The 27,093-nt window shown below is 35.1% G+C and overlaps 1 protein-coding gene across 1 annotated transcript in view; it reads left to right on the top strand.

Moving 5' to 3' along the window:
• The window catches only part of LOC150099824 (treslin-like), a 290,982-nt gene that overhangs the window by 123,006 nt on the left and 140,883 nt on the right, over positions 1–27,093 (top strand). Inside the window, exons 5-6 of the mRNA XM_090403686.1 lie at positions 12,374–12,485; positions 19,933–20,039. Of these exons, the coding sequence (XP_090259812.1) occupies positions 12,374–12,485; positions 19,933–20,039 (219 nt within the window). The remainder of the gene's footprint in view (positions 1–12,373; positions 12,486–19,932; positions 20,040–27,093) is intronic.

Below are 27,093 nucleotides of genomic sequence, written 5' to 3'. Positions count from 1 at the left end.
CATTTCTTGGAGAAATTAAAAAACATCCATATCTCTGAAGATAATATTATGGCTAGCCTGGATGTCACATCTCTATTCACAAATATTCCAGTTTCAGAAGTCATCGACATCTTAGAAAACTTGTTCCCACCAAACATCACCAAGTTGTTCAAGCATTGTTTAACTTCGAATTATTTTACATGGCAAAAAGCCTACTACAAACAACTTACTGGATTAGCCATGGGTAGCCCTCTCTCCCCTTCTTGTGCTGACCTATTCTTAGAAAATTTGGAAACTCAAATTTTATCCCAAATTATCCCTAAACCAACCACATGGTTTAGGTATTTTGACGACATCTTCATCATTTGGAATCACAAAAAAGAACTAATGGATTATCTAAACAAAATTAATTGCTTCCACAACACTATCAAGTTCACATTGGAACTAGAAAAAGATAATAAACTTCCATTCCTAGACGTCCTTATTGAGAAACAAACTGGCAATAGCATCAACCTGTCGGTATATAGAAAACCTACCAACACTGGATGCTACCTCCATTTCGACTTGTCCCACCATATATTCCAGAAACTCAGCATTATCCATATGCTTAAAAAACGAGCTATACAGCGTACCACAGACCCTGGCGACTTACAAGAAGAATTAATGAAAATATCCAGAGATCTATCCCTAAATGGCTACCCTACAAGACTCATCAACAAAATTCTCTTTAATGACATACCACAAAGACAATGAGATGAAACCCAATACATCAGCTCTCTAACAATTCCATTTGTTAGTACCATATCCAAAAAATTAGCTCTTCTTCTAAAACCATACAATATCAGAGTAACCTTCAAACCTATTGAGACCATTCAAAAGTTTATAAGATCCCCGAAAGATAGCCATCCTTTCTACAAATACTCTGGAATTTACAGCATACCCTGTTCATGCAGCATCAATTACATCGGACAGACATCTAGAAGTTTTGAAACGAGAAAGAAAGAACACATAGGCTATGTAAGGAATAACAGACAAAATATATCAGGCCTTTCTTCCCACTTCGCCTCTACCAACCATAATATTAAATGGGAAATGAGTCATATGCCCTACATAGAAGAGAACTACCATTCCAGAACGTTCAAAGAAGCTGTTACAGTTGCCCATTCAACAGGTAACTTATATAAGAATCAAGGCCTAATCCTACCAGATATATGGAAAACTCTAATTAGATCATTTAACCAAAAAGAAATTAACTCTCATGAAAATTACAATAAATATCTCAACAAATAAAACGTTGTACTTGCGATATGCGTATTGTATCACGCACAGTGATAACTTTATATAATTTTTAGAATTGTCGGTTAGTTTCCTAGTTTTTGTTACTTTCCATTGCTTACCAGTGTATCCCTGAAAATGCTGACAGATATTAGTCAGTGAAACTAGTCAAATATTAAACAATTATTTACTTGACTAACATACAGAATTAAGTCTTTAATTTATAGTGGTCGAGAAAAAAAAGGTCATAACAGAGATGAAATGTTGTGTTGGTAATGCAGTGCAATTTTATGTATTTATTTTTTTATCTTTTCCCCATGTAATTAAGAATATATTCATACCATGTGATGATTTTGACCGTTTCAAGTAAATAACTGAAAGGAAGAAAAAAAAAGAAATAATCATTTGAGAGTGAATAAGACACATTTAGAAAGTAGACAGGGAAAAAAAAATTGTTAAACTAAATTTGTTTGATACAAAATATGATTTCAAAAATGATATCAATTCTAATGTTGCATGGTTAATTATAAATGTACATATGATTCCTTTTGTATATGTTTTATAGATACACGTCTGCATTGTCAATTTTTTTAATGTCATGAGAGGATTAAATTTATATTAAAATCTTAAAAATAAATAAATAACCACATATAACATAAATAAATAAATTAAAAACACTTGGACTGAAACTTATTTTTCAGCACTATAATTAAATATAGGTAGTCGTCGACTTACAACTATGTTAGGTTCCGACCGACTGGTCGTAAAGCGATCTGGATGTAAGTCGGACCAGTTTAGGTAAATCAGACACTGTGTACAACACAATTGATTTACTATTTACAAAAATAAAAAATATTACGAAAAAGATATCAAATACTGTTTGAAACGTAAAAAATATTTTATCTTAAAGAACTAAACAAAAGATATGCAGAAAATAGATAAGAAATATTTTAATCACCACTCGTACTTGGATGTGGGTCGTCAATGCCGCCACTTGACGTATTGGATGTTGCTATTCTCATAAACATGTTGATTTTTGTCTGAATTGTTTGTTTCCTTTTCTGCTCATAAATTTCACAGTATGGCCGAAAAGCATCTTGTACCATTCGTTCAATCCCTGCAAATCGTTCGATGTTTGGGTCCATTTTCTCAAAATGTGTAAGAAGTTTATTTAATAGAGAAAAACCTTCAGATAACCCTCTAGTGATGAATTTTCTTTCTGGTTCTTCCTCATCTTCATTTTTCTCTTCTTCCATCCTTTCTTCTTCAGCCATTCTTTCTTCTTCCAAAGCGATAAGTTCTTCATTCGTAAGTTCTCCAGATTCTTGCTCTAGCAGCTCCTCGACATCTTCCACTTCAATGTCTAAAGAAAGTCCATTTGCCAGTGTTAGAATATTTTCTGTAACCATTTCAAGTTCATGTTCACTATCAAATTCATTATTAACAAAATGCTGCACATGGAATTTTCCAGATGCCATTCATGCATTTCTTTGTCACAGCCTCCCACATGGCCACAGTATTTTTGATGCATTTATAAATATCGTACTGTTTCCAAAACTCTCGCAAAGATAGTTCTGGGTCGGCATCTGTTGTGGCTATAGCTTGGGCGAAAGTGGTTCGAAGATAGTGCGCCTTAAATGTGGCAATCGCCCCTTGGTCCGTAGCTGAATGAGTGGAATTGTATTTGGCGGCAAATAAAAAACTTTTACATCTGGATGTTGCAGCTATAGCTTGGGCGAAAGTGGTTCGAAGATAGTGCGCCCTAAATGTCGCAATCGCCTCTTGGTCCATAGGCTGAATGAGTGAAGTTGTATTTGGCGGCAAATAAAAAACTTTTACATCTGGATGGAGGTGGATGGCCAGGTGCATTATCTAAGATTAATACAATTTTGAAAGGAATTTCTTTCTCAAAGCAATATTCACAAACTTGAGGTACAAAACAATTTAGAAACCAATCTTCAAACAATGTTTGAGTCATCCAGGCTTTTCGGTTTGAACGGAAGTATACAGGCAGAGTGTGCTTATTTACATTCTTGAACGCACGGGGATTTTCAGAATGATAAATTGAAAAAGGCTTCAGTTTAAAACCTGCAATGTTCCCGCCAAGGAGCAAAGTCAGCCTCTCTTTAAGTGCCTTAAAACCAGGCATGCTTTTGGCTTCTTGGTTAATGTAAGTGCATTCTGGCATCCTTTTCCACAACAATCCAGTCTCATCCACGTTGAAAAGCTGCTCTGGTTGATAACCTCCTTCCGTAATTATTTCATCCAGACTTTTAAGAAACTCTTGAGCTCCTTCCACATCTGCACTTGCTGATTCTCCAGTGACTTGAACCCTATGAAGGTTGAGTCTTCTTTTGAATCTTTTGAACCATCCTGTACTTGCTAAAAATGTCTGAGTGTAATCTTTTCTGGTGCATTCCTTCAGTGTCTGAAAGAGACTTCTAGCCTTCGACTGCACTGTAAGAAGGCTTAAGGGTGTTCGCTTCTGTATCTGATCTTCCATCCAAAGAAACAATAATTTTTCCATTTCATGGATGGGCTCTGTACGTTGTTTCGTTATCACTGTTGCTCGCATGGGTGCCGAACCTTTAGCAACTTCACAAATCCTTTCTTTGTCTTTCATAATCATTGACATTGTAGAATGAGATAACTTAAAATCACATGCGATCACGTTCACCTTCATGCTGCTTTATCACTTTCAATTTTGTGTCTAAATCAATGGCCTTTCTTGACAGGTCTAGGAGTAGACAAAGGCACTTTCCTCTTGGTTGACATGTTTAGGGGTTTTAAAAAAATGCTAATTATAACACAAATTATAACTGAATCAAAAATAGTGAACGTAATATGTATGCAAACAGAGATCGAGACGCATGGATCGCGCCAAACACACGTTACTGGGTAGTGGGCTGATGCTACATGCACAACCGTTCCCGTTAGGCTACGGGGACCACACAGATGGGGGTGTGCAAGTGTAATAGAATAATCTGTTAGAGTAGTTCATACTGAAACGCAGTGCGAGATGCAGTCATAAAACGCATAGGTCGTAAGTTGATGACTACCTGTACATTCTTTTGAAGCTGACATAAGAGGCATAAACAGTTTTTTCAGAGGATGAGGATGCTTAAAAGCCATCATGTTACTTATATTTCAAAGACTGTTTAGGACTACATGATTTATACACAAAGTAGTTTATTTGAAACTGGACAGTTTTTTTTTCTTCCTTTTTTCTTTTTTTCTTCAAATCAAATCTTTACCATACTACAAATACTACTATATTTAACATCAACAGCATAACAAAACAAAAATATTTCACATTGATCTTCTTTAAACTTACTACACCATAATTTAATTGGAACACTTCTAATATAGGAATGGAAATTAATAAACAAATCATGTTAAAAAAAAGTGAAGATTTGTAATTAACTGTTTACCCTCAAATAACCAACATACTCAAAATAAACTAATCACAACTGATAACAGGGACATTGTTTCTCTGGTGGTAAAATGTTCAGCTAGGCTGCACTGAAATTTGTAATTCAGTTATACAAGGTTGTCATTTAGATTGAGTTTCAAATAATTCAATATTCACTATTTATACTTCACATTTAATAGTTCTTTTAAATTAGTACATTGATGTTTCATTCCATGTTCCAAATTATTCTATAATAATATCAGAGCTACACAAGAAAGATTGTAAAACTTATAGCACATCAGTGCCATGTGTGGCGTGTATTTCTTGAACATTTATTCAAGTGTTATAATTAGTATTTTATTTATTCAAGTAAAATACAAATTGCTTTAATTAACTGATTCTAAATTATATTTATTATAATGAATGGGATGTTGTGAAATACCATATTTATTACAATGAAATATATCAATTCTGAGATATGAAAGTGTCCTGGAATTAATGTAATTATTTTTTAGAGTGTACATCTGATGTCAGTGCTTGTTTGGCAGAGTCATTTCGAAACTCATTGCTTTACTGCTTTACTATGGAGGATTTAGATGCATGGCACAAGAAAATACTGAAGAAAAATGCAAATAATATATTTCAGTGATAAAAAGTTTTTAACTCTAGACAGAGACATGTATTCATCACATAGAGACATCAATTCTATGCTTGCTGATTTCAAGCATAGAATTGAAGATCCCATTTGTGACCATTGCAGTCTGTATGTTATTGTGTAGCACAGAAATTGCTCTTTGGCCCCAGCTTTTATTTTCTGTGCTACACAACACCATACAGACGGCATCAGTCAAACAGTTGGGACCAAATAGTGCACTGGAGAGAGAGAGAGAGAGAGAAGTGGTGAAAATTTGAAAGTTTTGGAATAGTATGAATTGAAACTTTCCACAAAGCTATTATGTAAATTTTATTAAGAGGTGCATGAACATACAGTTGGTTTAAGGCCATTGATATGCCGTTACTCTTAAAGTATCTTCTTACAGGAATGTTTAATGTTTAATAAGAAAAAATAAAGCAACTGTTGATATTTCTTGCCCATTAATGATTAGAAAAGAAGAAACTTTCTGTATATGTGTGTATTATTCTTTGAATCAATCCTTCATATTGCATAAATGTAGTAAGTGCTTGTGTTAACAAGTAATCTGTTACAACTGGAAGGTAGGTCTGTTTTATTTCTTCTGTTAAGTTTTCTGTTGAAAAAGGAAAGGATGACTGGAAAAAACTGATAATTCAGTACAAGGATCAATATAATTTACTTGCTCTGTTTAGTCCTCTTAAAGAGAACTTAGTGTTGAAAATTTTACTTGGAATGCAGTTTCATGGATTTTGTGATATTATTTCTTTGCCTATAGTTTTCTCGTGAATTTATTTAATTCACTTGAGTTGAATGTACAGATTTATTTACTGCACAGTTTAAGTGTGTAATGAATTATTAATTTACAATTCAGTAATTTGTAGTTCAAATGAATTTGCATATAGTTACCATAAATAATATTTGATTAATTAAATTATTTATTTGGATATGCTTGTAGCCAGGGCTCCAAAAATACAACCTAAATCTATTGGGTTGGCAATAAGTTAGTTAGGTTTTTCAGAGTGGAATGAAACACATTTTATTTAATATATGTAATACATACTAGTCAGTTATATATTGACCCTCTTTATCAATGTCCTCTTGCCATCTGTCCACCAACTTCATTATGCCCCATTCATAAAACTCCTGAGGTTTACTGGCGAAAAACTGATCCGGGTGTCTTTTGGCAGCCTCCTCATTAGCGAAGGTTTTACAGTTCAGAGAATTCTGCAACGATCGGAATAAGTGGTAATCGGAAGGTGCCAGGTCCAGTGAATATGGAGGATGCGGAAAAAATACCAGCCAAGACGTAATGATTTACTCATGGTTGTTAACGATGTGTGGAGTCTAGCATTGTTGTGGTGAAAGAAAACTCCTTTCCGATTTGCCAATGTGGACGTTTTGTGCTAATTGCACTGGCCAGTCGCATTAACTGTGAGCAATAGACAGTTGAATCAATCGTTCTGCCTGATGGTAACACCTTGTAGTGGACACCACCGTACAGAGAGCATGATCTGCTTTGGGTGCAATCCCACTTTTGAGATTGTTTGCGGCGGTTCGCTCTTGTGCCCCCCATTATCGTACACGGCCCATTTTTTATCTCCCGTAATCATCCGCTTCAAAAATGGGTCGTTTTCTTGGCGACATCGCAGCGAATCACAGATGGATATGTGAATTCATGCGGCACCCAAACATTGAGTTTTGAAACATATCCCAGCTTGTGAAATGGTTTTCAATTCTTGTATGGTATATGTTCAGTACTGCAGCAATCTCCCGCACTGTTTATGACCCATTTTTGTCGACGATATTCTTCACAACACTCGATCGGGCGACCAGCGCGAGGCGCATCACTGACATCGAAATCTCCAGAACAGAATTTGGCAAACCGCTTTTGGCATACGCGTTCTGTTAAGGCACCATCCCCATATATGCTGCATATTTTTTTATGGGCCTCCACAGCTTGTTTGCCTTTTTTGAAATAAAAAAGCAAAATATGCCAGTAATGTACGTTATTTCCTTTCATTTCTAAAAATATGTTACACACACGCAACTGAAGTAGGCCGAACAAAAATTCACTGAAAGGTTATGTGAAATGTCGCTTTTCAACTGCGCGGTAGCGCAACAATAGTGACTGGCGAAGCGGCTTAAACTTGTACTAATGCATAAACCGAACAGACTTATTTGCTAACCCAATACTAGCCATAAAAAAAAAATAAATATTTACTCGCCCAAGTTATTAGTGTACTTTATATAAATATTGTTATAGATGATGTTTTAAAGAACTAAATGTTATGTTGACAAAATAAAGTAATACGTTTAATAAATTTAGTTTAATCTTTTATCCAAGTGTGAGCAAACAAAGTTTGCACCTGAAAGTATCTTCAGGACTGGGTTAAGGTGGTACAACACCAGGGCAACTCGTTGCAAAGGTGGAGCAAGATACCAACACTCCTATCTCAGTATCTCCTATAATGCAAAACACATCTCCTTGCAGATATGTCTAATGTTATGCATTAAGGGAAGGGCCACTACCCAGACTAGTTTCGACCTTTATTGAGGTCTCTTCAGTGGGAGCCAGGCCCAAGTGGAGATATCAGGCAGAAGCATTAGCAGGTCATCTCTACCTATAGGAATTGCCAATTAGTGTGCCACCCTTTTTTAATAATTTACTCTGGATTTAGAGAAAGATGTTGAAAGTTTATTTTAAATCCAGAGTAAATTATTAAAAAAGGGTGGCACACCAATTGGCAATTCCTATAGGTAGAGATGACCTGCTAATGCTTCTGCCTGATATCTCCACTTGGGCCTGGCTGCCACTGAAGAGACCTCAATAAATGTCGAAACTAGTCTGGGTGGTCGCCATTCCCTTATTGCATGACATTAGACATATCCGCAAGGAGATGTGTTTTGCATTATAGGAGATACTGAGATAGGAGTGTTGGTAACTTGCTCCACCTTTGCAACGAGTTGCCCTGGTGTTGTACCACCTTAACCCAGTCCTGAAGATACTTTTAGGTGCAAACTTTGTTTGCTCACACTTGGATAAAGGATTAAACTAAATTTATTATACTCTAACCAAGTGAAAAATAAACTTTCAACATCTTTCTCTAAATCCAGAGTAAATTATTAAAAAAGGGTGGCACACCAATTGGCAATTCCTATAGGTAGAGATGACCTGCTAATGCTTTTGCCTGATATCTCCACTTGGACCTGGCTCCCACTGAAGAGACCTCAATAAAGGTCGAAGCTAGTCTGGGTAGTGGCCCTTCCCTTAATGCATAACATTAGACATATCCACAAGGAGATGTGTTTTGCATTACATTATAGGAGATACTGAGATAGGAGTGTTGGTAGCTTGCTTCACCTTTGCAACGAGTTGCCCTGGTGTTGTACCACCTTAACCCAGTCCTGAAGATACTTTCAGGCGCAAACTTTGTTTGCACACACTTGGATAAAGGATTAAACTAAATTTATTATACTCTAACCAAGTGAAAAATAAACTTTCAAAAGTAATACCTTCTTTAATTCTCACTATACATTACACATAATTATAGAGAAACATGCTTCCTTTCACGTAGGTTTAAAATGTTTGCCACAACACAGCTCATTGCATCTCATTTTGTGTTTTCTTTTGTTTATATTTCATAATGAACAGTGAAATTATATAAATTATCCATGAACAGTAATTTAATATGAAAGGCAAATAATAAAATTCATGAAAACAAAGTAAGTAGCACTTCATGTGGAGCAAGTCTCCCTTTTCATGATGCACTTACTCACATGATCTGGTCTTTGACTCGTCTTTTCAAGATAATCGTATTCTTTAAATCTATGTTTTTCAAACTTTTTTGATCATGAACCACAATACATGTTACACACATGCATGCTAATCTATGTTACAATTATCGCAAACTCAAAAAATGTTGCACTCAATATCTTCCTTCCCAAAAAATGCACTGATGTGTAGAAGACATTGGTTGGCAGTTTACATGGAATTTAAAAAAAAAAAAAAAACTATGGAGTTAGATGTTGCATGAGGTTTTAGTGAAGGCAAGCATCACAGACTTATTCCCACCTATTTGGTGCATTAGCAAATGTAAGCAACATTTTTTTGTAAATATTTATCCATTTGTGTTTTATAATTAGATTTGAACACTTATACAAATATGAAATCAAAGTGTTTTAAAGCTATGAAGTCTGTGAGATTCACTCTTATATTTTCTATTCTATTTCATAAATGATAATGCTAGCCACAACCCACTAAATAGATACATGACCCAATAACAGATCACGTGTACAAAATCAAATCAAAGTGTTTTAAAGGTAGGAAGTCTTACATTACAAAAAAAAAGTGCTTAACTCACCATAAAGCTTTCCTGACCCACTAATATTGTCTGCAGTTTGAAAAACACTGCTTTAAATGATAGCAGTGGCAGCTTGTACATAAGCACTGCGACACTACAGCACCCCAAAGAAAAAAATGAAAAAATTAAATTTTGTTGGTGTTTATAAATAATAATAATAATAATAATGCTTACAACATGTTAAAGGTTACAGCTTATGTTTCGACATTGATTGAATAGGTAATAATTGGAATTGTTCGATTAACGCTGTAGATTACGAAACAAATGCACTGCAATCTAACGCAGTGTCAGAATTATCATGTTCGGTCAGTTGCTGCTGGACTCGCCGATATTCGTTTGCACTTGTCACTGCACTTGGCAAGTGAATCCGAAACTGCACATTGAGCAGTGTAGCTGCAGATAAATTGTATGCTTGCGCACGTTATTTCTGTGAGATACAAAACTTTTATTATTGGTGTGTGTTCGTGGTGAGGGTGAAATATTTTTGGTAAATCTTATTTTATTCTGTTAAAATAACATATAATTTTATTTATTATAGATACAAGGCTGAATTTTTAATTAAAAAAAACATAATTTTGCAAATTACAAATTTTAATGAATTGGTTATTCAAAAATTTTGTCAAAGCAAAAATAGAAGAATGGAGTTTATTTTCAAGTAATATTTTTAATAAAGCAAATTGTTTAATATTTAAATTTACTTATTAATAAATTGGTTATTGATTAGGATTATTTTTCTTATTTTGTATATGCAGCACCCGCACTTAAAAATTTTACCAGCCACCACTGAATGATAGTATTAAAAGGCAGGTTTGTGATCTTATTCTTAGGACAATACTGTAGTACTTCTATACATCTTATTCTTCCTACCTTTACCACTTTAAGTAGGTGCACAAGTGTAATATAGCAATTTTAAATTTTGTGTTTATAATTACCAGTTTATTTTGTTGCTGAAATTGAGAAAATAATTTTTTTTTAAATAATAGATTGTCTGTTACATGTTGTGAGTACTGTATATACATGTAAGGTTAATGTGGAACTAAATGAATGCATTCATTTGATTAAGAACTTGGAAATAACTGTAATTTATTTTAAACGTATTTATGATATAAATAACTTTCATGTGTTTGCACACACTTTAATTTACTGTTTTCAAGTAAAGTAATGTACTGCGATTATAACACATAATGGCAGCTCATTTTTCTTGTTTCATAAGTGAAACGAAAACCCGAAGTGTGATATGTGGTGGAGCATGCGTTGAATTAAAAGAACACTGTAATATTGCTGTGGTGAAATGATTGGATTTTTGCAACTCAATAGGTGATATTTATTAAGTCATATAGAAAGAAAAATGTTGAAAAGTTATCAATTGTTATGCTGCGACAATAACAGAACAACTGTTGTGTGTGTGTGTGGGGGGGGGATATAGCAGGTTGAGTTTTTAATTACTATGAAACAAGGAACAGTCTTTTATATAGAAAGAAAGAAAAACTTCTGAATTGTAAAGGAGATAAAAGAATAGATTAAAGTGAAGATGATTAGTTTACATTGTGAGTTTTAGAGAAAGCTGACAGCTAAAATTGCAAGTGTTTTTGCGCTTCTTAAAAAGGGAACTCTAGTGTTTGAATTGAGAATTTCAGATCCAGAAGTTTAATTTCCATCTCTTTGGAAATAAAGCTTCTTTAACAATCATATAAGTATTTACTAAAATAAAGAGCCAAAAGGCTTCAGTTCGGTGATGCAAAATTATATAAGTGGATATTAAATCCAGCATTATTTCAAAGCCAAATGTAGAAACCATGAAATTTTCGTAAAAATGTTGACCAGAGAGTTTACAGGAATATGCTCATCAGTATTCACGAGTTGCCTTAGTGCAGACCACTCATAAGACATAAAACTACCTAAATGTATATAATAAGTTCTTTATTATATCATTTAATAAATTTGTTGACAGCAACCTGTGATCAATTAACTGTACAATGAATGAGATGATGTTTTAAAATCGGGGAGAAAAGTAAATTGCATATGAGGATTTTTGACAGTGTTTAGAATGAGACTGAAAATCTATTCATCACTTGTCTCTGATAACTCACCCGTGGTGAGTAGATTTCTGGCACCCTACTTGTAGTAATTTCTAATTTTAGCTGGAATAATAAGCACTTCCATTGTACAATTGGAAGAACAATGATACGTCGCACCCTTTGATTGGAAATGGCCTAAGAGAAATATGGGTTTCTTTCAATTGAAGGGGAGTTAGCCGATCTCATACAGAGGCAGCAGTTTTTCATCCTACATACGGACAAATTGGCCTTTACAGACAAAAAAATACTAGTGGACAGCAGATGACGTTGATGTAAATGATGATGGTAGTGGCAGTCTGGTGTAGTTGGTGGATTAAGTGGTAGAGACAGAGAGCTATAGAGTAGGTGCCCTCCCTTGATGAGTCTTTGGAATCCTTGGAGGTGTCATGAAATAATAATGATTAAGATAAGGTTTCTTTGTATTGAGTTGAATACTTCAGTTTGAGATTAGTAAATGTATTTGCTAAAGACGAATATGGTTAGTCTTTTTGTATTTATAACACACATTCGGTAGGAGAGTAGTAACATCAATAATATTTGGTAGTACTTAGTAATGAAACTGCAGTTATTTGTTTATTAAGTGAAATATTGTATCATTGAATCGTGTAACTTTATTCATGCATAATTTAATTAGATGCCCATGTGAAGATGTCATCTAAGGTGAACTCATTTCAGTCATGCTTTATGGAAAAATGGTATATTCCACAGCAGCCTTCTCTGGAATTGATGCAGACATTAATGGCATGGTATGAACAGCAGATATATGTATAATATATATGATTTTATCACTTACAAATAAGCATGCATGTTATGTGATAAGAGAAATTTTGTTATCTTTACTGACATATTTTCACAGTAAAAAATAAAATTAGTTTATTACTAAACTAATTAATTGGAAGTCGAAATATTTCGGAATGAGTAATAAATTTTATTGTCATTAAAAATATTTGAGTTTCCAAGTTGCAGACGTTATTAAGCTGTGTAAGAAATTTTGTAATTATTAGATATGTGAAGAGCCAAAGGCTTCAATTCGGCGACACATAACTTGTTTAAGTTAAGGGATATTACATCCCATATAGTTTCTTAGCCGAATAAGAAACTCAAAGAGTTTCATGCCGAATATAGTAGAAACTATATAAAGTTCGGCGATTCCAAGCGTAAGCAAATACCTGGATACTGCAGCACTGATCCCAAAGGGTAGTGCAAGCTGGGGCAACTCGTGGTAGAAGTGGAGCAAGCTCCGATCACTATTCTTGATATTTGCCCATAATGTGAACTTAGCTCCTAGGAACTGTATTTTTGTTCACATTATGAGAGAAGGTCACTACCCAGACCGGTTTCGACCTTTATTGAGGTCTCATCAGTGAGTAGCCAGACCTAGTTAATATCAAGTTTGTAGCGAACAGAACTTGTACCCCTTCTACGAGTATTGCCGTGAGGTGCTCTAATAAATTATTAGATATGTGAAGAGCCAAAGGCTTCAGCTTACGCTTGGAATCGCCGAACTTTATATAGTTTCTACTATATTCGGCATGAAACTCTTTGAGTTTCTTATTCGGCTAAGAAACTATATGGGATGTAATATCCCTTAACTTAAACAAGTTATATGTCGCCGAATTGAAGCTTTTGGCTCTTCACATATCTAATAATTTATTAGAGCACCTCACGGCAATACTCGTAGAAGGGGTACAAGTTCTGTTCGCTACAAACTTGATATTAACTAGGTCTGGCTACTCACTGATGAGACCTCAATAAAGGTCGAAACCGGTCTGGGTAGTGACCTTCTCTCATAATGTGAACAAAAATACAGTTCCTAGGAGCTAAGTTCACATTATGGACAAATATCAAGAATAGTGATCGGAGCTTACTCCACTTCTACCACGAGTTGCCCCAGCTTGCACTACCCTTTGGGATCAGTGCTGCAGTATCCAGGTATTTGCTTACGCTTGGAATCGCCGAACTTTATATAGTTTCTGCTATATTCGGCATGAAACTCTTTGAGTTTCTTATTTTGTAATTATAATTTTTTTCATTTTATATTCTTTTACTGATAGATCATTTATTAGTAATGATATAATAGGTGAGACAAAAATCTATGAAATAGCTCACATTATTTACCTTAATAGACCAGAGTATTGCTTGGTAGTTTGTGACTCATTATTTCAAAGACATTTTATTTGCAATGAATTATATGAATTGATTCATGCATGAAATAGTTCATAGTTCCAGCCTAAATGGTGATTCACATAGATGAACGATATGATATTTTGATGTTAATGAGAGATGCTAGTTTTTTTCTCGTGGGTAACCTTGAATTGGGAAATAGTTGTGTGCTTTGGTAGAAGAGATATGCATTCATATACTGTTGATAATTCTAAAAAATATTTGGAATTTTTTCATAGATTCCATAGATAATAGATAACTTACCTTTTCAGGTAAGTTATCTATTTTCATATAGAGTATCAGGGCTTTTGCCTCCTGGAAACTCTTTCCCATCCAAATATATATACAAATCCAGAGAACTCATGTTATGGATCAAAAGCACAGTGGTCTTAAGTGTCATATCTTAAATACTCTGTCATATCTCTCTCTCTCTCTCTCTCTCACACACACACACATATGCCCTTATCTACTTTTATAGCTTACACATTTAACAAAAATTGTATATATTTTTTTGTTACATGTGTAAGGCATGAAAGTTTTCAAATATGTCTAGTATATAATATTCCATTAAAAACTATTTATCCTTATCTATTTCGTTTATTTTGTTTTCATTTTGAATTTTAAATGTAACATTATTAGTCAAACTATCTTATAAAATGGTGGATATAGATGCCCTCTCTCCACCAATCACTATTTAACTACTGTTGGATATATGCAATTTCACAATAGTAGCCAATCTGATCAGTATGTTCACTATAATCTGTTCACAAAGAACAGTATTAGCTAAGTAAATTATTAATGTTTAGTTAATCATTATAGGCATATAACTATTTCTGTGTGCAGATCATTAAAAAGAAAAGTAAAAATATGTGATTATAATAAAAATATTTTGCTACTATTTGCATATAAATTCTAAGATTACTGAGTAATTTAAATCTATTACTGGAGTTGTTCAAATTGTTGAAGAATTTGCACAGAAATGGATACACTATAAACATTGCTTGTGAACAGTTCTTTTCAGTTGAAGATAGTGTTTTATGGTATAAAGAACACTAGAAGAACAAAATAAATGAATTATTGGGGCGTAGATTTCACGTAGATTGTGCTCTGAAAATGCACTGCATTTTCAGAGCACAAATTACAACTATGATAAGTCAAACGGGCAGCAGTCAGATAGTTGCAGAAACAATTCAAATTGTAACTGAAAAGAACTAATGTGCCGTCAGAGTGCCCTCTGGGAACTGAATGGCTGCCTCTCAGATCTTGGCATTATTAATACAGCTATACTTATTAAGGCTAGAGGATTGTTTTATAGCTGATTAAACAGTTTCTCATACTTATTTGCAACTTTTGTGTAGCACAGTTGTCCTCTTCTATTTAATCCTGTGTGAAAGAGTATCCAGAATATCATAGACAATGCTCTGGATACAGATAATTATTAATGTAGTTTTTTATGTTCTTCAAAGTGGATATTAACATATCAATCTGTCTAAAGTAAGCTAAGTTGCAAGCATGAGGAACCTTATTTACTCCAGGATGTGCAAGAGGACGAGGCTGATCCTTCAGAAAAAGGTTCTTAGCTATGGGAGAACCCATTGAATCAAGAATATATTTATGAAAAACTTCAGCTATTTTTTTTTATTTTATTATTTTATTTTTTTTCGAATGTACTCTGAATATAGGGATGGGAATAGTTTAGTTGTGATTATGTGTCAAGTGTGGGAAGAGAAGGGCATGCAGTATTTTGTCTTTTACAGGCATTGTAGCATTAGTTAAAAATTGTTAAAAAGATAAATGAGTTCTGTGATAAGGGCTATGTCATTGCAACAAATAGCATCTTCAAAACACTTACACACAGAGCGTGTAAGTGTTTTGAGGATGCCATACTGTTGGAATGGTTTTGTGACTGCTTATTAAAATATCTGCTAGTGTGTGTAAGCTTTCTCTAAACAGAAAAGATAATGAACCATTTATTAGTTATGTAGCGGTGCATCTAGGAAGGGAAGACAGTTGTTTCTTTTTCTATAGTGAAATATACAGGGTGGCCATAAATTAACTTTCCCTCTTTGGAGGTATCTGTAGCCAAAACTAATACACGGAATGAGACCACATTTTATAGTGAGACTTTCGAAGGCAAGAGGAGATGAATTCTGCGAAAAAAAGATTTAGTACAAAAATTGGTCGATAGGGAAAATTTTGTTGCTGGCAGAGTCAGAAGCAGTCAAATATTTGCAGTAAACGCAGGTAAAGAGGATTATGCAAATTTTACTGTGCGAACGTGACAGCAGCTCCACCAATTCCACTTAAAAAGGGATTGGGAATGTTCAGGCAGTTATTCGAATGACTGACAAATTGTGCTCAATATGCGTCCTACCTTGCTTCAGCGTGCTTTACTTGTTAAGTTGTTTTACCTTAAACAGTGCAATGCCGTAGCGGCCCTTCGGGAATTCAGAAAGCTTCATAACCTGCATACAGGTCCTATGTCAGCTGTAGCACCGAGAGCTATGATTAAGAAGTTGAAGAAACTGGATCCAAGTCTGGAAAATCTTACGGAAAATGCTTTACTTCTATCCGTATAAGTTCAGTCGTGTGCAAGCACTAACTACCGCAGATTATGATAAGCGCATGACCTTCGTGCTAACGTTTCTTGCCCAAATGGAGGTTGACAATGACTGGCCTTGGAGAATATTGTGGGGTGATGAGGCTCATTCTTATCTGAATGGGTTGGTCAACACTCACAACTGCAGAATTTGGGCATCTGAACATCCCCAAGTGATCCAGCAAGTACCACTGCATTCTTCAAAAGTAATAACCGTGTGGTGTGGCTTCACAGTCGATTCATAATAGGTCCATACTTTTTTGAGTGTATTACCCCTACAGGTCCTGTAACCTGCTCCATTACTGGAGAGATTTATCGATGAATGCTGGAAAATTTTGTCATTCCTGCATTGCAGCAAAGACAGTGTTAGACCCCATAATTTTTATGCAGGATGGAGCACGGCCACACATTGAACGTTCAGTACAGCGCCTTTTACGCCAGCATTTCAGTAATGAGAGGTTATCACTCAGTTCTTTCCGATGCATGGCCGCCTCGATCCGCAGACATCACTCCATGTGACTTTTGGCTGTGGGCGTATTTGAAATCCATTGTGTATGTTAGTGGCATTCCCAACTTGCATGTCTTGAAAGAGAATATAAAACAGGCTGTTATGGACATTTAATCCGACTCCTTATGCTAAGCTGTAGAGCATGTCACACACTAGATGTAATTTGTAGGTCAGCACATTGAAAATCGTGTATGTGGTCCAGGGGACCCTGATTCTGATGAATAAAACATTATTTCCTGTGAGTTCAATCACTACATTAATTTCTGTCTCTCTCGCAAGTTGTTGTTTCAGTTTAATTATTATTATTATCATTGTAACACGCCACATATCCAGCTGGAATGAGTGATGCGGCTGTTGCTTATATCGTCGAAATGTTATTATTCCATTTTATCTGCCTTTAATGTAATTATCCGCTTGTTTTCAGCTCTGCCAGCGCCAAAATTTCCCCTGTCGGCAACTTTTGGTACTAAATCTTTTTTTCACGGAAATCATCTCCCCATGCCTTCAAAAGTCTCAATGTAAAATTTGGTCTCATTCCGTTTATTGGTTATGGACATCTTTTAGCTACAGATGCCGCCAAAGAGGGAAAGCTATTTTATGGCCAACCTGCATTTCTGGATATTGACTGTTTAAATGCAGTAAAAATATATGTAGGTCATGACACCAAATAGCAAATTCATGATTTATATTAGCTTAGCTTAGCCAAAGTAACTGTTTGTGTGTAGAAGTGTAAATGCTTGGTTTTCTAGAAATTTTGTTTAGAAATTGTGTTGGGGGGGGGGATAATAAGGCATTTATTAGTTCATTTCAGTTTCAGTTTAAATTCTTTCTGCACCAATCTAATTAAATGCTCTGTTCGCAGTGTAATTTGTGCTCTAGCTTGAAATCCATTAATGTTAGTAACTCAATGAATTATTTGTTTTTCTGATGTTGCACTATTATGAATAACCATCAACACATAAGCCTATCATTATGCTTATTAAGACTTATATATCAATGAAAGAAGCTGGTTGATTGTCATATATGCTCCAGAGCTGATAGGTCTATTATTTTCAGTATGAAGATAGAAAATGTATTACCTCAAGAATATAGATATACTGCTGGAGACTAAAATGTATTTTAGTTACTTGATGTTATAGGAGGAAGAGTGTAGGTGAAAGCACAGATCCCAGAGGTACTCCAGCATTGATTGAATAATCTGATTAAAGGATTTTTCAATCAATCATCCACTATGATTCACAATGAATGATTGGAGAGGAAGCTGACAATCACTAATAAAGGATGAGAAGAATACCATCATGTGGTAGCCTGGTAAGGAGGCAGTGATGCCAGACTGAATCACATTCCTTGTATATCAACGCATCCACTTGAGTTTCTCCAATCTTTTCCGAAGGTAGGTGCAGTTAGCTAGAAGATCTGCTGTGTAGCAAGAATGGCAGAATGGATCTATACTGGTGATCACTGAGTAATTGGTGAGTTTCCAAATACTGGAGTAGTTGGCTGGATGATCTTTTCTAGTATTTTTGAGAGGACTGAAGTAAGAATAGTGGTTGACTTTTATCTCCCTTTTTGAGAACAGGCTGCATCAAAGCTTATACCCAAACTGTTGGATAGAAGCCAGATGAGTAAGACAGTTTGAAGAGGCAATGCAAGATGCTAGTTCAGTAGAGTACACACTTTTAGTACAAATGGAGGTGACTTATTAGTATTAAGGCGATTGAATATTTTTGTGATTTCTTTGTAGTGAAAGATCAGACAAGGCATACAGTGGATAGTTCATGGAATTGTGAGTGGAGATTTGTCTTGGTCAGCTATACAACAGTTGGAGGTAAAAACTGATGTCAAGCATAATGAAATGTTTAAAAACATTTGTACCATTAGGATGTGTGAGAGAGGTGGGAGCATGCAGAGGCAGTAAAAACAAATGAAACAAGTAATGCTTCATCACTCCTTGCAACAGAATATCATGTTGACAAATTAAATTTTATCAACATAATGATATTGTGTGCATCTTTTATTCAGTTTTTAATTAACTAAACTCAGTAAATTTTCTGTAAAAGTATGTAAAATTATGTAAAAGTGGTTAAATATCTTTATAAGCTACAGTGTAACTGTAACAGTTAATAGATGTCAGGCTAGTCAGTGGTTGATCAAGTAGTTATGCTTGGTCACTGAAACATATCCTGATGTAGCTTGCATCCCTGTGTTCCTGATGGTGATCTTGATATAAAAATCAAAATGTCAAGTGTTATATTTTATTCTAATTAAAATAAATGCTCTACAGTAGCTTGTCTCCATGATTCTATACAATGAATAACCCCCTCATATCACTGGGGGGGGGATTAAATCCTTCATGGAGGTCATTTACAACAAGAAGGCACTTTTACATTATGAATTTGTGCTTCAAGTAACATTCAATCGATAAAGGATTTTATGTTACTATGTTAAGCAGATCTCATGTTAGGAGACTTACCAAATGGAGAAATTGGACGACACCAAGCTTTTTTGAAGATGGCACTCTAGTATTATCACAACTGCCATCCTTGCCACATTGTCCTGAAACTTGTTTCATCAGGTGAAGTGTCTTTTGTTAGGATATTAAAGGCATTAAAAGCAACCTAGCTAAGGTGCTAAATTTAAGTACTTAAGGAAATCTTTAGGTCCCAGTAAGTGCTTCCAAAGGTTGGAAAGGACTGGTACATTTGTGCTAAGTTGGGGATACTTTGAAAGTAATAATTGTTTTTAATTGTTGAATCTTTTTAATTTATTACATATATAGCACTGAGTAAATTTGTGATTATCGAGAACATTGATTAGAAATCAGATTAATAAAAGTTTTTTTTAAAATAAATCCTTACAGTTGATAGTCAAAGTGATTTTGAGGTTTGTTTTATTTTATGAAGTGAAATTTACATTTTTGCAGTATTTCTGAGCAACCTACTTATTCAGAGCCATCCAGTAGTGAACAGAACAGAGAACATGTATTATCTCTGTCAGAAGAAAAACTCAAAAAAAATTTACCAGATGCAGGTAAAGAATCTTGTGCATTTTACTTCCTGATAATTTATACTGTGTTGTAGAATTTCATAATAATCATACCAACATGTGATTTTAACAAAAACTTACATAGCACACTGAAAATAGGCAGAGACATTGAAAACATCAACTGAATCATGAACCTATAGAACAAGTAAAGCATTTCAACTATTTAGGCACAATTTTTAGTGTGTAGATGGCAAATTAAATATGGAAAGGGCTCACATTAGTGAGTACGGGTATGGGAAACCCGAGATACCCAAGCTAGACTTGATCTTACTTCATACAATATACACTTGGTATATCATATCTTCTGGAGACTGGTCTTCTACTCTTCTTTCCCTCTACTCTCTCTCACTTCTTACTCCTTCCTCCCCAGTGCTATTAGAGCAAGGGGGTGAGTCTTTCCTCTCAAACTGTAGTTTCCACTATCTACTAAAAAAGGCAAGCCTAGTTGTCTTAAGGTAGCAGCCCCACCACTAGGATTCCTATTGTCATGCTAGTCACTTGACATAGGGAAACACATATTACTTTCAAGTCTCAACGAAATCCAAACTGGACAGAAAACATGGGAAACGACCGCAAACTGGAAAAGGTTAAGAAACTTTGGAAAAAGAAAAACGTGGTGAAATATGCTACATGGAACATTAGAAGCATAGCGCATAAAGAAGAATTAGATAAAATTTTAAATGATGGAAATATAGAAATTGCATTCTTACAGAAACAAAAAAGAAACTTAAAGGAACAAAAGAATCAGCTAACTACAATATCATATATAGTGGAGTGGAAAAACAAATACATGCAAAAGCTGGTGTAATGATTTGGATCCATAAATCAATTAAAGTAAAAATAACTCATTATACATACTGGAATGAAAGAATATTAGAAGTTCGATTAAAATTAAAGTAAATTTAACAGTTATTGGAGTGTATGCAGGGAGCTAAGTCAGGTGAATAAGCAGGATGACTTAATTCAGTAATCGATTTTTTGGCCATAAAATGCCCCTGAAGGAGGAAAAGAAGAAGAAAATTATTACTTTTAATGCCAGAATAGGAATGAAAAAAATTAACAATAATATACAAAAAATTTGGAGAACCAACAGTAAACAAAAATGGAAAGCAACTCATTGGTTACAATATATAATAATTTAAAAATAATGAATACATTCTACAAACAAAAAATATGCATGGTGTGCAAGAGGACAAAAATCAATAATAGACTACTTTATAGCAAATGAAAAAGCAGCAAACCTCTTCCTAGACGTTAAAGTTAGAAGATGGCTAGAAATTGACTCAGATGACTATTTAGTACAGGCAAAACTAAGATTTCCACCAAACTAGCTACAAAAAATAAAATACAAAAAAATGAACAAACTAGAGAAACAAAATCTAATTACAAAGTAAGACTACTAAATGATTCAAGTATAAGAAATTTATACCAACAGAGGATTAATAACTACTTAGAAAAAATACAAGAAAATGGAATAATATAAAAGAAATTATCGCATCAGCAGCATGTGAAAGTCTAGGAACACACAAAAAATATCATAAAAATAAAAAATTACATATATGAGACAATGAAATGAAAACAATAATTGAAAATAACAAGCTGTCTTTTAAAAGATGGTTAAGTAGCAAAAAACAAGAAGATGAAATTGAATATAAAAAAAGACGAGCAATAGCCAAAAGATAAACACCACAATCTCACACCAAAATCCATTTGGTGTGAGATTGTGGCTAGCAGAACTAAATATACAATTGGGTGCTGCTATAGACCAGGTGATGGAAAAGATGGTGGTGACAGTATGCACAAGCAAATAGAAGAAATGAGTAGAAGGAGGGTAATTATTATGGGAGATTTCAACTATGGTCTCATTGATTGGAGTGAGGAGAAGACAGACGGGAGGAAGGAATTGGATTTTATGCGGTTATTAAGGGATAACTATCTGCGACAGCATGTAATGGAAAAAACTGGGTCAGAGAGTGCTTGACCTAGTAATTACATCTGAGGATTTGGCTGTAACAAATATGACCACATTGCCACCAATTGGTGAGAGTGATTATAGGGTCTTGACTTGGGAGGTGGCTAAAGGTGTGGAATTTTCAATTAAGACGGGGTACGTGTGGAATTATCGGGCTGGAAAGTATGACAAGCTTAGGAGTTCGATTGGTTCAGTGCCATAGCATGTACAACTGCAAGGACTAGAGGTTGATAGTGCATGGGAGGCAGTTAAGAAGTGTTTGCATGAAGCAATGGCTGACTGTATACCTAGAGTCCGAATAATAAATCAAGTAGGGGTTAAATGGAAGAATAACACCATTAAGCTTGAGCTGCAAAAAAAGAAATAACTATGGAGGGAATTTAAGAAGAAAGGTGACCGGCAGGCACATGAATGTATAAAGCGCAGGCCAGAAGGGTAACGAGTGTGGTAAGAAAAGCAAAAAAAGGATTACGAAAAAACATTGGCCATGCAGGCTAAAGAGAATCCTAAACAGTTTTTTAGATATGTAGCAAGTAAAAGGAAAAATGTAGATGCCAGAATGATTTTAAAGAATGCCGATGGTAGGGAGGTAACTGAATCAGTTGATATAGTTGAGTTACTGAGTGAGCACTTTGCAAGTATATATCATCCAGGTGATGACGTTGCAGAAATGAATAAACCAGTAGATTATACGGGAATTGTGTTGAATGAAGTGGAGGCGAGTAGTCTATTGCATAACCTCAATGTCAATACATCCGTGGGATTGGATGGTATACCAGCTCGTGTCGTACGAGAAGCAGCTAAAGAATTGTCAGTACCCTTGACCATTTTGTTTAATTTGAGTCTCGGGTCTGGGTTAGTCCCGAGGCGGTGGAAAGAGGGGAAAATAGTTCCACTGCATAAAGGTGGTTCCAAGATTGCTGTTGTAAATTACCGACCGATTATCATATCAAGAATCATTGTCAAGGTCTTAGAGAAATTAGTCAAGAAAAGAATACAGGATTGGATAGATGAAAATGGGATATTGTATGGGGGACAACATGGTTTTGTGAAGGGTAGATCATGCCTGAGTAACTTGCTCACGTTCTATAACACAGTGACGGCTGAACTGGATAGGGGTAATGGGTTTACAGCGATACTACTGGACCTTGCCAAGGCCTTTGACAGGATACCACATGGAACCGTAATCAGTAAACTGGAGCAGATGGGGATAGATATAGGGTTAGTGAGATGGATAAGAGGGTGGTTGAAGGAGAGATACCAGAGAGTGGTTTATGCAGGAGTGAGTCTAAAAGATGGCTTGTGACTAGTAGGGTGCCGCAGGGCTCTGTTTTTGGACCACTGCTTTTCAATTTATTCATCAATGATATAGGAAAGGATTTGAGAGGAAGTGTTCACTTGTTTGCTGATGATGCAAAGTTGGGTAGAGCAATTGTGAGTGCACAGGATGTCAAAATGTTACAGGATGATTTGGGTAGTTTGGAGGACTGGGCTAGGAAAAATGGATGTCAATTTAATGTGGCAAAGTGTAAGGTTATGCACTTTGGGGTGAAAAGAATAGCAGCAGTATATCGCATTGGTGGAACCGTACTCCAGGAGATTGATGAGGCCAGGGATTTGGAAGTGTTGGTGGATAGGGAATTGAAGTTTAGGGGGCACATTGCAAAAGTGACTAAATCAGCTCATCAAATCACTTGGCTTCTGAAAAATACTTTAACATGCAGAGACAAACAAGTTGTTGTTCCTCTGTATAGAGCCTTGATAATACCCCATCTGGACTACTGTGCCCAGTTATGGGCACCAGAGTTTCTTCGTGATGGGGAGGAAGTGGAAAGGATCCAGAGACGAGTGACCAAGATGATAGAAGGTCTGTGGAATGAACCTTATGTGAATAGGTTGAAGATTTGTGGGTTGCAGAGATTGGACGATAGGCGAAGGAGGGGTGATATGATTGAAACATTCAAATTACTGAAGGGTTTCTACAAGATTGATCCAGAAGATATTTTTGAAAATATGACTGGTGGTGGGAGGACTAGGGGCCATGCATGGAAGCTGGGCAAGAGCGTGGTTGACAAGGGTGTTAGAGCTAGGTTTTTTACTTAGAGAGTGGTGAATGAGTGGAATAAGCTTCCAGAGTCTGTTGCGGGTGCTACGACTGTGAATGAGTTCAAGGCAGGGTATGATAGATACTGTGTGAATGTCAAATAGTTGTTCTTGACATGATGTTGGGGCCTCCCTCGATGAGTCTGTCGACTCCTTGGAGTTGCCCAGAACAATAATAATAATAATAAACCAGAAAGAAACACAGATAAATTTGTATTATATGTAGAAAATGACATATACAAAATAAGACCCAGTGCCTACAAACTACTAAAACACATGAATGCAGATATAAAAGAAACTGCAAATATAAATTGTGAAATAGTTGTAAAAGAATTCTTGGATTACTTTACAGATCTTTGGACGGATAATTCTGACATCAAAAATAATTACACCAGAAACTTACAAAATACCTTAAATGATATGATAACAATTAAAGAATTAAAGGACAACCTAAATAAAATAAAAAAAAATGGCATATCAGCAGGAGAAGATGGGATAAACTCCGAACTGTATAAATTTGCTGGAAAAAAATTTAATGAAAGATTACTAAAATTTTAAAATAAAATATATACAAATTGACAAATACCAATAGAATGGAATACAAGCATAGTAATACCTATATTTAAAAAGGGGGATAAAACAAAACCTGCTAACTACAGAGGTATTAGTTTATTGAATGCATGCTACAAAATATATAGCAGAATACATAATGAAAAACTAAAAATATACAGTGAAAAAATATTATTAGAATGTCAAAATGAATATAGAAAAGGATGCTCTACAATGGATGCACCTTTCTGTTTAAAACTACTTATAGAAAAATGAAGAGAATTTAATTTGGAAACTCATCTTTTGTTTATAGATTACTAAAAAGCATATGACAAAGTAAAAAGATATACACCTAAACCTCTTTTTACGCGATAGATACGTTCCTAAAAATTATGCGTAACAAGAACTGCTGACTCCATAGAAAAGGTGAAGATTGGTTCCAAACCTGAAATATAAACAAAATAATGAAAAAAACAAACATTAAATTCGTTAGGATCATAAGATTTTTATTTACATTTCATGGAGAACACACTTACATATAATGAATTTTAATAACTTTAAAAAAAAACATAATCATTTCAGTTGTTTGCTAAGGATTCTATAAAAAAAATTATGTTATTCACTATCAGTTTCTGACAATAAACGCGATAGCTTTCGTTTTCGTGAGACTGTAATATCACTAGAACTACTAGATATAGTATTATTGTCATCGACTTCCCCCTCAACTTGTGGAATTCTTCTTGTCATGTCTTGAACAAAAGTACCACTGGTTGTTTCAGTAGTTTTAGGCATGAACTCAGTTGTCTGAAAAACAATCTGTAAACCAAGGAGTAAGACAGGGATGCCCTCTGTCTGCAACACTTTTCAATATTTACATTAATGAAATATTAATACAGTGGAACACCTTAAACAATGAAGGTATAGAAATTTCCCAGAATAACTAAATAAATACACTGTTATTTGCAGATGATCAGGTAATAATGTCAGATAAGGAAGACAATTTACAAAGAGCAATATCATCATCATCATCAAATTCCTGCCATGTACCCTCAAGGGGTGTACAGGATATGACAGTACTACATGAAAAATTACATCATTACTAACTTCCTATCTACAATTTTCCTCCAAATTAGTCTGTTACTTGTCAAGACTCAAACATTATCAGATCTTATATTTCTATCGTCTAAGGCACTTTGTACTGTATCAATCCACCTATATCTTGTTCTTCCTCTGGGTTGTTTTCCTGCCAACCTGGGAGGAAACACTTGCTTTGCTAATCTTTCCTTGCCCATTCTGTTTAAGTGACCATACCACCTGAGATGTCTCCTCTCAGGTATACAGTTTTGACCCTTAAGCATCCAAGATAACTTTCATTTATCTTGAATGCTTAAGGCCTGATAAATAGACATTTAATCCAACTATAGTACAAAAACACAGTTAAAAATATACAATACTTTAGCAGTGCCCACATTATTATATGGCAGTGAAATTTGGGCAATAAACAAAGAATAAAAACAAGTGAAATGAGATTTATGAGAAGAACTGCAAAATACACATTATTAGATCAAAAAAGGAACAAAGACATTTTAAAATAACTAAAAACTAAACAATTGTAAACAAAAATGGATTGAACATGTAAACCCCTCCAAATATACAGTGAATGTACTGAGCCCCCCTGATAATCCTGCCAAAACCTAGTGCTCATCTCCTCCCCCATGCAACAACACTTTCACACCTGCACAAGAGTAGTCTGGCATTATAACATTGCCAAATGGGACAGTCTCTGAGACTACTATGCTTCATTCCCATGGTTGGACTATTGTTTGCAGTCTTCCAATCAAAACATATGCGCCGAACACATCACCAAAGTAATCCTCACTGGCATGATGACATACATTCCCCACAGCACTCTGAACTACCATCACTTATCCAAACCCTGGTTCTCCAAAAGATGTGCCAAGGCACATCTATAATAGAATAAAATAGAATATACTAATTCCTGTATAGAATATATGAATAATAATTAGTATAATAGAATATGCTAATGAAAACCAGGCATACCACAACTGACTCAAATTAAGAACTCCATCCTCCTCCAGTGCCTATACTGAAGCCTGAAACAGATGTAAGAAAATTATCAACGATTCCAAAACAGAATTTGAACGGGCAAAAATCAGGAAACTTGCAGTCTGTCCTAGTGACAGCAATACATTTTGGTCTCTTGCTAAAGCAATTGGTCGCAACTTTTGCTCACACTATTCCCACCTCTATCATACCCAGATGGCTCAATTGCAGCATCACCCACTCAAAAAGCTAATCTCCTGGCTTCACAATTTGCCTGCAATGCACGCATAACTGACAATGGCAAATGCCCCCCAGTCATTCCAACTGCCCAACATAAAATGCCCCCTGTAT

This window comes from Typopeltis vanoorti, chromosome 14, assembly GCF_054136105.1.
Source record: "Typopeltis vanoorti isolate ZY-2024b chromosome 14, IOZ_Tvanoo_1.0, whole genome shotgun sequence".
Classification (NCBI taxonomy): domain Eukaryota; kingdom Metazoa; phylum Arthropoda; class Arachnida; order Uropygi; family Thelyphonidae; genus Typopeltis; species Typopeltis vanoorti.
This window is presented reverse-complemented; position numbering and strand designations above follow the sequence as displayed.